At 43.8% G+C, this 16914-nt stretch overlaps 1 protein-coding gene across 3 annotated transcripts in view; it reads left to right on the forward strand.

The window, feature by feature from the left end:
* CPM (carboxypeptidase M) overlaps window positions 1–16914 on the forward strand; it is a 65974-nt gene that overhangs the window by 34389 nt on the left and 14671 nt on the right. For all 3 annotated transcript variants that reach the window (XM_074942077.1, XM_074942078.1, XM_074942079.1), the window contains exons 4-6: window positions 12386–12558; window positions 16187–16371; window positions 16633–16803. In XM_074942077.1, the coding sequence (XP_074798178.1) occupies window positions 12386–12558; window positions 16187–16371; window positions 16633–16803 (529 nt within the window). The remainder of the gene's footprint in view (window positions 1–12385; window positions 12559–16186; window positions 16372–16632; window positions 16804–16914) is intronic.

The following is a 16914-nucleotide window of genomic DNA, read 5'->3' on the forward strand; positions in this document are numbered from 1 at the left end:
CTCTTAAGTTAATTGAAGGAATGTGTATTAATTTTTAACAAGACTACTTCCTTTCTCCAAAATTTGTCAACAAAACATCGAAAAAAGCTTTTAAACAGTCAGACTAAAAATCTTTCCCTTTTAATAGCACAATTTTCCCTCCCTTGAGTCTGGGATACTGCCATTTTCATTAGTTCACCAGTCTTTTTCCACCCCAGAAAAGACCTGAATTTCTAATGTAAATAAGCATTTATTTTTTGAGGAAAAACAAATTTTTAGGCTTCCTTCATATATCAAAAAAGAGAACAAGCATTCTCTTTTCTCCATTACAGATCATCTGTCAGGTCCACTAGAGAGAGAAAGCACATTAAACATTCAATGTATGGTATATGGACCTCCTACAGAATGTCCACGGAAGCTAAATGTAAGGTCGCAGAGTTCAGCACTTTACACAGAGCACATTAGACTTCCTCTTGCATCAGTTGATACCTGTTTGAGATGGCAGACATGGAGTAAACTTTACATGTCCCCTTTCTGGATAATGCCCTGAGACCCTAGCATAACTTGGAATGAGTCATAAATGTAACCGCTTTTTTGGGAAAGTACTACGGTCTTATCAGTAATGTTAGATACAACCCAGTGAGTCCAAAAATGAGTGATAATTGCCCTATCTAGGGCCAGCTGGCTTACTTTATGAAAACAGACTCTGCATTGGTACCCATCACTAAAATGCAATACCTAATGTGGCTGAGATAAGTTTATGAACACAAAACAGAAACTTGCAGACATCAGCACATTGTGGAAAGAATGTCTTTACTTTATGGAAGATACATTGGCTACCATTGTAATTCCATTGTGCAATATCCACTGTACCTGTGAGCACAGATTTCATTTTTTCACTTTTCTGATTTCTCCTTTCTTCAGATATTTCACCTATTTCTTACTCGAGGCCCTTTTAAAAACAAAAGCTATAACTACTTTTAATAGGCATGTTCAAGATGCCTTACATTTTACTTCATCTGACTGATGTAGACTCCCAATATGAGAGGGCGTTCTTGGTGATAATTCAGCAGAATAGCAGCAAAATTCCATACTATACATTCTTGAAATCTAGAAAGAAATATAGATTATACAGCACAAGCTTCCTACTCCTGAAGAATAGCACAAACTATGCTATAACAATATTGTGAACGTATTTATTGTAGCACCAGGTGACCTCATCATGGACCTGGCCCCCATTGTGCTAGGTGCCATACAAACATAGAACAAAAACAGTTCATGCCCCCAAAACCTTACAGAGGTAATTATGACACTGACCTATATGACAAATTTCCCCTAATTAAACTAGTTTCTTGCATTGTTTGTTAGAATGCACAGACTTTGTTCTTTGGGCACTGGGGTAGCTAAGCTCAATGCATTGCTCAGAATCTCACTATGTGCATTTGATTGTGTGGACAGAGCTAAAGGGGGACAGGCTTGGTTGTGAGAGAGTGGTCCTTGACCTGCACAGTGCATTAGCTCAGTTGCCCATCAGCTCCTTCTAACAACCAGTTTCAATCAAATCCTCAAGACGCTGGAACAGCACTCTGGTGCATGTGCAAAAAACAATTGGGAAGCTGGGAGAGAGCCTGGAAACAGGGCTGTTCCTGCTTTCCAGGGACACATGGTCACCTTTAGGTCCATGTTCTGTGTATGGAATTAACATGTGTAAAGTTGAGATTTGGTTTTACTTTCTGGCCATAAAAAGATTTTAAAGTATAGGAAACTAAGTCCTATACAGGAGAACATCAGGGAGTTTGAATGTTCAGTCACATAATCTAAAATTTTGCTGCGCTAGTCTCCTGGTGCGGTATTCAACCTCCCTTTTAATATATTCAACTTCCCCTTTAACATATTAAGCCAATAAGTGTTGTGTTAAGTGTACAGCATGCATTGACTTGATTGATATAGGCTAGCAACTATGACAATGAAGCTGTATATTCAGCATTTGCCTGCTGTATTGCATACCTGGATATTATATATCCCCCTGAGGAGCCAGTTGTCAACAACAAAGAGTTTTAGTGATCAGACAGGTAAAGCTAAAATTGGACCTACTTATTTTGTTTGGAATGTTGTTTATTACAGTGCAGACCCTGCTCATAAGAATGGAGATGATCTGTGACGTGTTTGAGTTGCATGCAGTCCATGCATATCTGCAACTGGAAGAAAATCACACATGCTGTGGTTTTGGAGGGTTGCCCAGCAGAGGAGTTGACATCTTAATATTGTAGCCCTTGTTTTGGAGAGCAGATAGATTTGTTTGTTTTTCAGAATCAGGACATTAAAGTTATTTTTAGAATAGGTTAAATTCTTTTAATAGAGACATAACCAAGTCATGTTAATAGTTTGTTTTATACTCTCCACTGTGGTGTGTTTAGAGACCAGAACAAATTTTCATTCTATTTGGCATAGCCCCATGCCCCTGGGCCTGAATGGAGCTCAAATCAACAATGTTAAAGTTATTGTTTTTTATCACTATCAGCTCAGGTCAGATTAGAACTGATCAGAACATTTTTGATTAAATGAAGTTTTGACAAAATATGCTGTTTCAAAGCCAAAAGGTTGTGTGGGGACTGATCTGTTTCTATGAAGTTTTCATCAGGAAGGTTAAGTAAGAGACTCATTCTCTGGTTGGTGATAGGGTATTGGCCTGGGCTGTGGGAGACCCAGGTTCAAGGCCCTGCTTTGCCTGATCCAGAGTGATCTGGAATGAAAAACTGCATTGAAAAGCAGGGACTGGAACACAAGTCTCTCCCAACCTGGGCCACTGTTCTAACCATCATGTGTCACACCCCCCAAATACATGCCCTTCTGAATTAAAAAGCTCAGGTTTTGATCCAAAGCTAGCCATTTCAATAATTCAGTTTTCACAAAAACATTTGAAAATATTTGTTTTTGTTGCAATGCAGAATGAAAACAAATTTTGAAATCTCAACCACTGATGTGCAGTGGAATTGCTGTTCTCCAGCCAGCTCTAATGACTTAAGCCCCATTTGCACAACTAAACTAGAGATCCCAGTTACACCACTGAATGCAACTTCCCCCATAGTTTCATTAAAACTTCTAAGCATTACCTACTTGGATATTGCTATCCCACTCACCAGTTAATCTGAACAGCTGGCTCTCCTAACTTTGTTACGGCTATCACGTTGCCTGGGCCTCAGGTGAAAGCTTCTCCTGCCCCATTATCTTATTACAACTCACAATAGTTTTCCTTTAATTACAACTATCTTAACTTTTTTCTGTTGCAAGAAACTGGGCCCATGATCAGTGTTGAACTAGCCTAAGTGAAAGAACGTATCTATAATGTTGGCTTCTTGTGACATCACAAAACTTTAACCTCCATGTAATGAAAAGAATTATTACTAAAGAAAGGCTTCTAGATAGGAGGTAGATAATCTGGTGGATAAGTGGGTTGCATTTTGATTGATTGTGATCAAATATCAAGTATTATTGAGGTAAAAGACCTGCCGAAGCAAACCTTTCCATCTAGCTACCTCTGCAGTTCCTGTGTTTTGTGTCCCAAGGTTTTCTTTTCAACAAGTGTCTTCTTTATATATTTGGATGTTTCCCAGGGCTTTTCAGAAGCATAGGTCTCCTAACTCTTGACAATAGAAATGAGTGAAAGCCACATCTAGATCATCAAAATTCCTAGGAAGAGTCTGGCTAAAGCTGACCTGCTGAGCACTATGAAAAAACAAAATGCCAAGAAAGTGCTTCAAGGAACCATATGAAAACTGACTACCAGATTGTCTCTACTGTTCACTATGGCATGAAAAAAAGAAAAAAAAATTGAAGATGCTGAGAAAAGAGCTTTGAAATAATGTGTTTGATGATAGAGTGGACTGTTTTCTTTTCTGCTAGATTCCCACCTTTCAACTCTAGCCTAAGTTAAATAACTTGGATGTGATATATTTTGCCAATAAGCAGCATAACACACAAGTGTTTATACTGTAACTAAAAAACAAGGCCAGTAGCACTATGATTGTTTTTGGCTTTGGAAATCTCTGAAGTCCATTCACCAGAACATGACATTTTTAAAAAGGCAGAAGATTAACATTCTTCCACAATATACACTGTGCTTTAAACCAGTCTCGAGTTACTTCCCCCCTCCTTTCCTCATCTCACTCCCGCTGCCTCTGTTCTTCTTCTTCTAAACAAGTGGTTCTCAACTCTGGTCCACCGCTTGTTCAGGGAAAGCCCCTGGTGCGCTGGGCCTGTTTGTTTACCTGCCGCGTCTGCAGGTTCGGCCGATTGCGGCTCCCACTGGCTGCGGTTTGCCACTCCAGGCCAATGGGGACTGCAGAAAGTGGCGTGGGCCGAGGGATGTGCTGGCCGCCCTTCCTGCAGCCCCCATTGGCCTGGAGCGGCGAACCATGGCCAGTGGGAGCCGCGATCGGCCAAACCTGCTGATGTGGCAGATAAGCAAACCAGCCCGGCGCGCCAGGGGCTTTCCCTGAACAAGTGGTGGACCAGAGTTGAGAACCATTGTTCTAAACCATCACCTCCTAAGTTAACTAGAGACTGTGTGGGATATAACAGGTCGACTTGGTAACACCTAGTGCAATTACTAGCTCTGCAACAGGCTTTGACATTTCGTTCAGTGGCAAAAAGGAGGAAGACACAGCATGCTCATGATATTCAGCACTCCTGTTTTGTTACAGGTGCCACATATCAACAGGTTGGCACAGATACAGCTGGGTACCATCCAATAACGAAATGTATTTGTACAAATACAAGTTTTAAACAGGCTATGGCTCATTCAAGAATAAACCCAGCAAACAAAGTGAGGTATACCTGGGCCATTTAGTGCTTGGTATTGTAATTCAGGGCAACTGCACATGTATTCCCCCTGTGGTACACCAAGCACACCCACTCTAGGTTCCTGATTCTTCAGACATCACCTCTATTGGGTGAAGACAAAAGTCTCTCTCCTTCCGGACTGGGGTTTTTTCCCCCGCAGACAGTGCAGGTCCCTGCGTACACTGATATTCCCAGCAAGCCAGACTGCCTAAACAGGCTAGAGTCTGCACTTTACTTTCTTCTCAAAGGCTATGGACAGTGTGATTGCCAGCAGTTATGAGTACCACACAGCTCTTTGTAAGCAAGCACATTTATTCTTAAGGTGAAAGCACTACAGAGAAAACAAAATAATAAACATTTCTAGATGCAGGCTAAAAGCTTACCAGAAATCACCCATCAGTCTTATTGAGTGTTTCTTTGTCTGTTGGTCTCTGGAGAAACCAGTTTGAATTAGTTACCCTTTAGCCATGTTCTTCAGCCAAGGGGGAACTTCTTGTTTGGCTAACATTAGGAAATCCACCAGGTCCTGGGCAATACCCTTATCTTCCTCAGAGAAATATGAAGTTACCACAGCCTGGAGTCCTTCTTTCTGTAGGGAGCCCATACGTTGCACATAACCCTCCATATTCAGGAGTGGCAGGTTTGTATAATTTTTGGTGGTGCCCAGAATGGGTCCAAGTCCTGCCCCCCGCCCCCATGCCTGCCTAAGCCTCTGGGAGGGATTTTGGGTGCAGGAGAGGGAGGGTTTGGGCTCTGGGAGGGAGTTTGGGTGCAGGCTCTGGGCTGGGGTAGCAGGTTGGGGTGCAAGAGGAGGTGTGCGGGGCGGGCTCTGGGAGAAAGTTTGGGTGCAGTGCTTATCTCGGACAGCTCCCGAAAGCGACCCGCACCCCACTCTGGCAGCAGCTACTAGGCGGTGGGCCCAGAGGGGTCTCCGCACAACGCTGCCCAGGCCACTGCAGCTCCCATTGGCCGCAGTTGGCAGAATTGGCACTTGGGGCAAAGGCAATGTGCGGAGACACACCCCCATGAGGGGCTGCAGGGACATGCCGGCTGCTCCTGGAAGCGGAGCAGGCGGGTAGGAAGCTACCTTAGCCCTGCTGTGCTGCCGGTAGTGATGGCAGGGGCCCTGGGCCCTTTTAAATTGCCCAGGGGCAGCAGGCTGCGCCGGGAGGGACACTCTGGGGGAGGTGTATGTGGGGGGGGAATGCAGAGCCGGGGGAGAGACGCGGCCCTGAGCTTTGGTGGAACCAGGCCGCCATGCTCTCAGATTGGTGGAGCACGGGCACCACGGGCCCATACAACTCACTGCCCCTGTCATAATTTACCACATGCAGGGCGTTCAGATTGTGAAAGTCTTTTACCACCTCTAGGCTGGATAACAAAGCTGGGATTTCCCAAGAAATAAACTCTTTTAATGTGGCCTCCGGATCTGGAGAGGAGTCCTTCTGGATGCATCTGCATGTACACCCTTCAGAGTTAAGGATATCTCTATCCAGGTTCAGATCCCTTCCAGGTTTTCCAGAGACCAGGGACTGTACTGTTTTGCTCACTGCTTTCAATACCTGGTTTAGCAACACCCACTTTTGTTCTTTCCATACCCACACTATTGTGTGGACAACATTCAGCATGTTAAGACTGTTTTTAGCTTCCTTTTTCCTCTGAGAAGAGCTCTTCTTTTTAGTATAGGTCTGGTTGTGGCCTTGCTCTGCTGCCACATCAAGATCCTAGGGTTTTAGAGCCACAGTCGGGCAGCTCTCTGATTCATCAGGCAGATATATATCCTTGTCCAAGTCATCTTCCTTCTGTAGTGGCCTTGGTCCACACAACTCCAGCTCTTTCTCCTTTGCCGAGTTGGACTTTGATCCTGGCTGGACCTTGAGTAGGTTCTGGAGCTTAGTAAGCTCCTTTTGCAGCAGAAAGCACTGCTGTTCCCCTGTCTCCTCCAATGTGAGGCAGGTCAGCTCTTACTCCTGTTTTACTGCTTGCCCTACGATCCTGTCTCATGAAGAGCAGATATCTTCCAGCTCCTGCCGGTATTGCGTGACCTGTGTCCGTAGTTCCAGGATTTCAGCCTGGTTCTGATCAGCAGTAGCAGCCTTCTCTTCTAGCTCACCACAGTACCTTATTGTAGAGGTTTGCTCTGTAGATGAGGGAGCTACTGCCATTATTGCAGCCTCTATTGTGCATGGGATCTTAGTGTTCGTGCCACAGGACACCCGCTTCTTTATTAGGCTGCTACCTGCTCCTTTTGGGAGGTCTTTCTGGATGTCTAGCTCATCAGCCAAGGCACTGGTATCCACACAAGCCTCCTGGTACTCTCTTTCTGTGCTCACCATCTTATCATGGGTTTCCAGACATGCCTCTGTGCGTCGGACCTGCACATCTACAGAGGTGGGGATCATTCCTCTGGTCTTAGTCTCTAGCTCAGGGGTGGGCAATAATTTTCACAGGGGGCCCACTCCACGAATTTTGGTAAGTCCTCACGGGCCACACATTTCTTATTAATGAAATTATCTCACCATCTATTGTAAAAAGACCCCCATTATGTTCTTTACACAAAGTAATTACACTTAATAACAATTAACTGAATACATGATTATCCAAAGCTTATCTTAGAAGGCAATTTATATTGCAAACCATTTTGTGAACACTTGTAAAAATTGTAACAACAACACTAAAGCTAGCTTTTACTTACAACTTATGCTCATTATTAAAATTAAGTGTAAAAGAAGAAATGAAACTCACTCAGTGTGAAGAAGAAAGTCTCTGATGGGCATTAACAAGGGAGGTGAAGTCAGGTGTCATTTCTGTTGTTGCAATGCGGAGCACTGCTGCAAAGTGGTCATCATTGATCCAAGAGCTGTTCTTTGATTTATGGAATTTCATCACAGAAAATGTCCGCTTGCAGACGCAAGTTGATCCGAACGGTACAAGCATCTTTTGGGCACAGAGCCTTGATCTTCGGAAAGTTCTGTTCATTGAGAGATGCGTAAAACCTCGGAAGTGACGCCGATTTGAATTGCTCCTCAAGCAATGCATCACACTCCAAGTCAATAAGCTCAAGTTGGAGGTCACTTGGAATGTTGTCCACAGGCCACATCACATGTGAAAGGGGAGAAGATCAAAGCCATGTCATTTTCTATCATTCTAAAATCCTCGAAGCGGCAAGAAAATTCAGCATGCATAGCGAGCAGTAATGACATGTATCTTTCCAGGTTCTGGTCAGATATTGTAATCTGTTGCAAAGTGGGGAAGTGCGTGAACTGCTTGTTTCCAATCTAATGGGGAAAGGAGCAACTTTGTCATGAAAGATTTGACAAGGGAATCCATGTCATGAACAAAAAGCCCCCCACCTTTCAGTTTTGAATTCAGTTTGTTCGTGTAACCCATAACATCAATGGCAAAATGCAAAATCAGAGAGCCAGTTCACATCGTTCAATTGAAGGAAAACCACATCTTTTCCTTTCATTTTCAAAAACAAATCAATCTCTGCTCTCAGATCCCACATTCTTTTCAGAACTTTCCCCAACCTAAGCCATCTAACATTTGTATGGTACTGAACATCCCTGAGCTCTGACTCAGACTCCTCCAGCAGAAAGACAAATTGCCTGAGGTTTTAATGCTCGGGCTCCAATAAAGTTGACCAGTTTTGTAATTGTATCCACAACATTGCTTAATTTCAGAACACTTTTGCAGAGGACCTCTTGGTGAATAATACAATGTAGAAAAATGATTTTCTGCTCTGGGTTTGTTTCTGTCACTTGGTCTTGTATTCTTTTCAACAATCCAATGTTTTTGCCTGTCAGATTAGGACTTCCATCAGTGGTCACACTCACCAATTTCTTCCACTCCAATCCCAATTTTGAGACACTTATTTACTGCCTCCAGTAGATCTTTTCCAGTAGTCATATTTTTCATTGACTGCATTGATGCCAGTTCTTCTGAGAGTTCAAAATTTATGGTAATACCTCAAATGAAAATCAACAACTGGGCTGTATCTTTAATGTCACAACTTTTGTTGAGTGCCATTGAGAAGTATGAAAAATCATTTACCTTGCTTTTCAACTGTTGGTCCAGGTTCTCCGAGACAATGAAACATTTTTGAACTGCTTTTTCTTGTCTGGGCACAATATTGCAGCAGAGTCAACCAAACATTCCTTGATAAATTCTCCCTCGGAGAATGGTTTGCTGTTTTTGGCGATTTTGTGTGCAATCATGTAGCTCGTTCTTATAATTCTGTCTTGTGTTGCGGATAGTTTTGTGAAAAAATTTTGCTCTTTTGCATTCGAGCAACCATCTAATGCGCTTTTCTAACTTTCTCTTCAGCAGACATGTTTTTATATGTGGATGCATGTTTGCTCTCGAAATGCCGGTTTAAGTTGTAGTCTTTGAAAAGTGCCACACTTTGCAATGTAAGCACACAGCTTTTCCTGTCACATCAGTAAAAAACTATTTTGAAGTCCACTCTTTGTTAAATACTTGGCATTCAGCGTCTACTTTCCTCTTCTTTGATAAACTGATTTTTAAATTCTACCTCTCCACTGCAGTGCAAATAAAATAATTTGCGCAAAAACTGAGGGCTATTAAGTATTGTTGATTTTGTAGAATGGGGGTTAGGGGAATGTGACAAAGTGCATTTACCGTCTTCTCTTTTTTGGCTTTGATCCTGCAATGAGCTCTGTGAGCAGAGGTGAAAGTAAGCCGGTCCGGTCCAGCGTACCAGTAAGAAAGTGGGCACCGGTACACAGCCGATTGTACCGACAGGGCCACTGATGGCAGCGGGGGGTGGGGGAGGAGGGAACGGGCAGCTGACCTGGGACCTGGCGATTTAAAAGGGCCTGGGGCTCCCGGCAGCAGCTGGAGCCCCTGGCCCTTTAAACTGCTGCCGGAGCCCTGGGGCTGCTGCCGCTACCCCAGGGCTCTGGCGGTGATTCAAAGGGCCCGGGGCTCCCGGGCATCACTACCACGCCAGCGGTTGGAGCCCTGGGCCCTTTAAATCGTCACCTGAGCTCCAAGCCAGATAGCGCTGAAGGGCTGGCTGGGGGAGTCTGGCCCCAGCCCTGCCCCTTCCACCTGAGGCCCCGCCCCTTCCGGGGTCCCACAGCCACTCCCCCACCTTGCCCAGGACCCCAGTTGCCCTGCGTACCGGGAAATCCATTAAGTTACTTTCACCCTTGTCTGTGAGAATGGAGACCTGCACCAAAACAAAGCCCTATTTACTTTTATTTTGGGCATTCCCCCTAAGGAGTTTGTTGCAGGGTCAGAGCCTTAGTTATTACTAATTTCTGGCTTCATAAAACATCAGAGTTTTTTGTTCATATACCAGACAAGGAAGATAATTACCAACAACTTCAGACAAATCAGCAAACTCATCAGTGACTATTATTGTGGGCCTCTGTATTTTTAAAGAGATTAAGTTTAAAATAAATGAATTAAAAAAAAACATTTAAAATTCACGTTATCTTTTAGAAGAAATCCACTCTTGTGGGACTAGTTAAGTTATGTGTTTTGATGCCTAGCAATACTTGAACTGCTGCAAAGATCACATCATATTTCAAGAATCCTGTAATGAATAGCTCTAAATCCCTCGTAAAATGCTGGTTAGGAACCAGCCCAAACCAGAATCCTTTATTCCGTAGAAGTTTGTGACTAAGTAACTGCTACAGTTCTTACTTCAAACCCTTGATTGTAAATTGTTATGTTGACAGTTTTACAAATGCTGATGTATGATATAAGTCTGTACACCACTACTGGAAGCCACAGTTGTGGTATTGATTTTACTGTGCCCGTAATGATGCGAGTGGCAGTTCTGAAAGCCGACAAGTGATCCGTAGAAGCTATGTATCCATATGGGCGAGCAATGGTCTGTGGTAGAATAAACAGGGCCCAGTGAAAAGATCCGTAGGCAGTGCTGCCGACAGAATTGCCGGGCCCCTGGGCAAGGGCATTATGCACCTGCCCCAGGAAGGTCCAAGGCATTGTGGGATCAGTGCAGAAATCCATAGGCCCACCAGTGGTTGAACAGAGTGTTGTGTGTAGATATGCAAAAAGAAAAGGAGTACTTGTGGCACCTTAGAGACTAACCAATTTATCTGAGCATGAGCTTTCGTGAGCTACAGCTCACTTCATCGGATGCATACTGTGGAAACTGCAGAAGACATTATATACACAGAGACCATGAAACAATACCTCCTCCCACCCCACTCTCCTGCTGGTAATAGCTTATCTAAAGTGATCATCAAGTTGGGCCATTTCCAGCACAAATCCAGGTTTTCTCACCCTCCGCCCCTCCCCCCCCCCACACACACAAACTCACTCTCCTGCTGGTAATAGCCCATCCAAAGTGACCACTCTCTTCACAATGTGTATGATAATCAAGGTGGGCCATTTCCTGCACAAATCCAGGCCCACCTTGATTATCATGCACATTGTAGGGAGAGTGGTCACTTTGGATGAGCTATTACCAGCAGGAGAGTGAGTTTGTGTGTGTGTTTTTTTGGAAAAAAGGGGGGGGGTGAGAAAACCTGGATTTGTGCTGGAAATGGCCCACCTTGATTATCATGCACATTGTAGGGAGAGTGGTCACTTTGGATAAGCTTTTACCAGCAGGAGAGTGAGTTTGTGTGTGTGTTTTTTTGGAAAAAAGGGGGGGGGGTGAGAAAACCTGTATTTGTGCTGGAAATGGCCCACCTTGATTTTCATGAACGTTGTAAGGAGAGTGGTCACTTTGGATGGGCTATTACCAGCAGGAGAGTGAGTTTGTGTGTGGGGGGGGGGGGGTGGAGGGTGAGAAAACCTGGATTTGTGCTGGAAATGGCCCAACTTGATGATCACTTTAGATAAGCTATTACCAGCAGGAGAGTGGGGTGGGAGGAGGTATTGTTTCATGGTCTCTGTGTATATAATGTCTTCTGCAGTTTCCACAGTATGCATCCGATGAAGTGAGCTGTAGCTCACGAAAGCTCATGCTCAGATAAATTGGTTAGTCTCTAAGGTGCCACAAGTACTCCTTTTCTTTTTGCGAATACAGACTAACACGGCTGTTACTCTGAAACCTGTGTAGAAATGGTGCACTGTGTGCACCCAAACAAGATGGCTAGTAAGAAGATATTGCCCCATGCAACAGTGCAATTCCCTAGCACAGACAACCCTACACCACTGATAGGATGGTTTTAATATGCTAACATGCTAACAACGCATAGTTCTAAGATGGGTCTCAAACAAACAATCCCTATCTGCATACAACTTAAACATCATTGTAGCTGGCACAGTTCAGTTCCCACTACAGAAGAAACCCTAGTCAATCTGAATTTAAAATCACTTGTTAGAAGTGGCCCCTCTACATTCATTTCTTTCTCTTCTATTAAATTACATTTAATTTTCTAGAGGCCAAGAACTGTAACAAAATAATGTTGACCACAGCAGATGTGTGTTATGATTATAGTTTTCTGTCATGTCTATATCGCACAGTATTATCTTTGTCCGATCAAATACGCACTGTACTGAGTGTCTTCCTGTCTTCACAGTGGACTTGAAAAATAAAAACCTGTGCTTCTTAATACAGACCGTTGGGAGGGAGCTGCTGCTCCATTTGATAGACTTCCTGGTGACCAACGATCAGAGCGATCCAGTTGTTACAAAGCTAATCGACAGCACGCGGATTCATATCATGCCATCAATGAACCCGGATGGATTTGAAGCTACAACAGTGCATGATTGTTATTACTCAGAAGGAAGGTAAGGATGTGTGTTTTTTCAGGGTGGGGGAGGGGGCAGAGGAGACAGTAAGTAGGGAGGTTGTTGTTTGTTTCGTTAACATTTAGAGATAGCCAAGTGGCTGGGTCATACTTGGTGGACAGACTAGCCTAGGAGCTACACTCGGGATATGTTTTGGGCCACAGTCTTTAGAAGGCATACTAAATGGAGCACAGGCTTTGCTTTGAAGAAAACTGTCAGACGCTGCGTGTGCGAGAGAGCGAGCGTGCGCATGCATGTGCCCTTGGAGATCAAGGGGCGGGGTGGGGGAGGAGAGAGAGAATCATAGAATCATAGAATCATAGAATATCAGGGTTGGAAGGGACCCCAGAAGGTCATCTAGTCCAACCCCCTGCTCGAAGCAGGACCAATTCCCAGTTAAATCATCCCAGCCAGGGCTTTGTCAAGCCTGACCTTAAAAACCTCTAAGGAAGGAGATTCTACCACCTCCCTAGGTAACGCATTCCAGTGTTTCACCACCCTCTTAGTGAAAAAGTTTTTCCTAATATCCAATCTAAACCTCCCCCATTGCAACTTGAGACCATTACTCCTCGTTCTGTCATCTGCTACCATTGAGAACAGTCTAGAGCCATCCTCTTTGGAACCCCCTTTCAGGTAGTTGAAAGCAGCTATCAAATCCCCCCTCATTCTTCTCTTCCGCAGACTAAACAATCCCAGCTCCCTCAGCCTCTCTTCATAAGTCATGTGCTCTAGACCCCTAATCATTTTTGTTGCCCTTTGCTGGACTCTCTCCAATTTATCCACATCCTTCTTGTAGTGTGGGGCCCAAAACTGGACACAGTACTCCAGATGAGGCCTCACCAGTGTCGAATAGAGGGGAACGATCACGTCCCTCGATCTGCTCGCTATGCCCCTACTTATACATCCCAAAATGCCATTGGCCTTCTTGGCAACAAGGGCACACTGTTGACTCATATCCAGCTTCTCGTCCACTGTCACCCCTAGGTCCTTTTCCGCAGAACTGCTGCCTAGCCATTCGGTCCCTAGTCTGTAGCGGTGCATTGGATTCTTCCATCCTAAGTGCAGGACCCTGCACTTATCCTTATTGAACCTCATCAGATTTCTTTTGGCCCAATCCTCCAATTTGTCTAGGTCCTTCTGTATCCTATCCCTCCCCTCCAGCGTATCTACCACTCCTCCCAGTTTAGTATCATCCGCAAATTTGCTGAGAGTGCAATCCACACCATCCTCCAGATCATTTATGAAGATATTGAACAAAACCGGCCCCAGGACCGACCCCTGGGGCACACCACTTGACACCGGCTGCCAACTAGACATGGAGCCATTGATCACTACCCGTTGAGCCCGACAATCTAGCCAGCTTTCTACCCACCTTATGGTGCATTCATCCAGCCCATACTTCCTTAACTTGCTGACAAGAATACTGTGGGAGACCGTGTCAAAAGCTTTGCTAAAGTCAAGAAACAATACATCCACTGCTTTCCCTTCATCCACAGAACCAGTAATCTCATCATAAAAGGCGATTAGATTAGTCAGGCATGACCTTCCCTTGGTGAACCCATGCTGACTGTTCCTGATCACTTTCCTCTCATGTAAGTGCTTCAGGATTGATTCTTTGAGGACCTGCTCCATGATTTTTCCAGGGACTGAGGTGAACGCCAGCTCTGAACTAGAGAGGAATGATCATAGTTTTTAAGTGGTTTAACCTTAGGTTATTCTGGATTCTGACTCAAAGTACATCTTCTCGGGATCCCCAAGATGCCAAAAAATAAAGACAGTCACAAGGACGTAACTTCAACTGAGAATCTCAAATTTTGAATGCCCTCTGCTCCCAACCCTTCTTTGAGATGAGGTGGAAGATTGAAAACTTAAAATGAATCTGTTTGCTGTGGGGGAGGGAAGCATAAATGAATACAATGTTTAACAATACAAATGCCAAACTGGGCAAAGCCTCCACTCCTCACCTGCCCCACCAAGAAAGAACATTTAAGAATTCACATTAAGACCAGAGATTTTATGCACTACAAAAGCACAGTTATTCCACCCACCCCTAGAGCAGAACACTTACCTTGTCTCAGTTGATTTCTACTCTGGGCCAATTTTTGGCAAAGATGGAACAGACAGCTATACACGTGTCGGGAGGTGCTGTGTAGTGTTTCCTCTAAAGCAGGGCTGGCCATATTCTTACAGCACATCTCCACTGAGAATTTTAGGCAATTCTCTGATGGTTGGTCTAGCACCAGTGTTGCTAGCATAGACTGCCCGCAGCATTTTTACACTTCTGTGTCCATATTGCTTTCATCCAGTTAAGACAGGATAAAAATATTAGCAGCCACGTTCACACTAGCTGCAGTGGTACTAGATCATTGGCAGGAGAACTGCCACGTTCCCAATGAAGACAAAGCCCTAGGCCCCGTCTATGCTAATGAAAGGCAGAATTACAAAGTAGTATTAAAAAGCAGTCTCAATAATGTGGATGAGGTTGTGCAAACGGAGCTGGCTTCAAGGGAGATTGCACTAATGGTAGCTGGCTCTGTGTGTGTGTAAAGTATTTGATGCCAAAGAAAATGTAAATGTTGTGCCACGTCTGCAAACCTTTGTATGCTCTAGTGTGATTGCTGGTGACCCTGCAGAGACCAAAAATGGCAGAAAATTTTAAAAAGCCAGAGAAAAAAAAAAGAGACAGGATGGAAAAGTATAAGGGAGAGAAATGCCAAGTGGCAGAGAACAAATTAACAAAGTTGGGAAGGTAGAGAAGACAAAGTGCCCCATCCTGCAATTCATATTCATGCAAGTAGTCGTGCTGATTGTACCAGGACTACTTGTGTAACTAAGACTAGGGTTCTCTTGGGTCTTTTGCCTTGGCTGTCATAGCTACTTTGGCAACTTAGGGGATTTGGCGCCTTATTGAACTAGAGTAAGCCCTGCTTTTGAATAAGGTAGATTTTTTATTCCTGAAACAAGTGGCTAAGGTTTTTAAATGGAGGGTGGGGTTTTTTTTTTTCTATGGGGTGAAGCATCCACAGGATTGATGCTAAGCTGATGAGACTTTTAAAAATTAACACCCAAAGCTAAATATTAATCAGATGGGTAGACTGTCCTCCTAGGGGAGAAAAGAAAGGAAGAAATGAGCATTTGAACACAGGTTGGAATGTCATACACCGTCAGAGGAAAAAAATGCTTTGGATATCTATAAAGTTTTTATAGCTACATGCTTGGGATGACTGCATTACGACTGGCAGTCATGTGAGAGTCATGTTTTCTTTCTAAACAAGTGGAAAACAAACCCTTTTATTCCATACACTCTCTTATTTGGCTTATGCAACAATGTTACATTTTACTATGTTTTGGGTGAGGTTTCAAGCATCACTCCTAATGTCTCCACTTGGAAATATTTTAATTACTCTACAGTAATCAGTCCATTGTGGGCAGAGGCTAGTAGCATCCACAATGCGGAAGAAAGTCACTATTTCATGATTTGTGAAAACCCAATTTGTGATGCTCATTGTTTCCATGTACTGTTCCAGTAACTCTGTGCCCAACAGTCACTAACACAGACCCGAAGCATTGTGAATCTACTCAGATGCAACAGCTTAACAAATATAGAACTGTATTTTCTTTCTCAAAGGTTCAATAAGAATGGGAAAGATCTGAATAGGAATTTCCCTGATGTCTTCAACAGTAACAATGTTACAATCCAGCCAGAGACTCAAGCAGTGATAAATTGGATAAAAAATGAGACATTTGTTCTTTCAGCTAACTTGCACGGTGGAGCACTGGTTGCCAGTTATACATTTGATAACGGTAACCCAGGTAAGATAATATCCTTGTTTCCTATTTGAGTCCAGTTTTTTCTGCCAGCTTCAGCATGAGCAAAACAAAATGCCTGATGTGGTGAAGAGAAGCACCAGACTTACATGAGCTCAGATGTGTTGGGATACACCGGTAGTACAGTTTCACTGGATCACACAAACTGATGTGTAGGTTTGGGGGCTTAATATTTTTTATCTAAGACAATATTGGGTGTGTGTTAACATTAACTTGGCTTGTACCCTGGCCATCTTTATTATACAGCTACTGGCTCTTTACAAGGCTATAGCAGATCCCAAGATGATGATGTTTTCATACACCTTGCAAAAACCTACTCTTCCAACCATGCCAGCATGTACAAAGGGAATGAATGTGGGAATAAACCAGTCTTTCCATATGGCATTACAAATGGGTATGCCTGGTACCAACTGCAAGGTAAAATTTCAGTGTTTTCCAATTTTTTCTGATCTCCACTGCTTTTATTTGATTCTCCAACATGTACTTGCTAACACACCTCTGCATTCCTTGACAGCGAAAGCTCTGTGA

This window comes from Natator depressus, chromosome 1 (genome assembly GCF_965152275.1).
Source record: "Natator depressus isolate rNatDep1 chromosome 1, rNatDep2.hap1, whole genome shotgun sequence".
Taxonomy (NCBI): Eukaryota; Metazoa; Chordata; order Testudines; family Cheloniidae; genus Natator; species Natator depressus.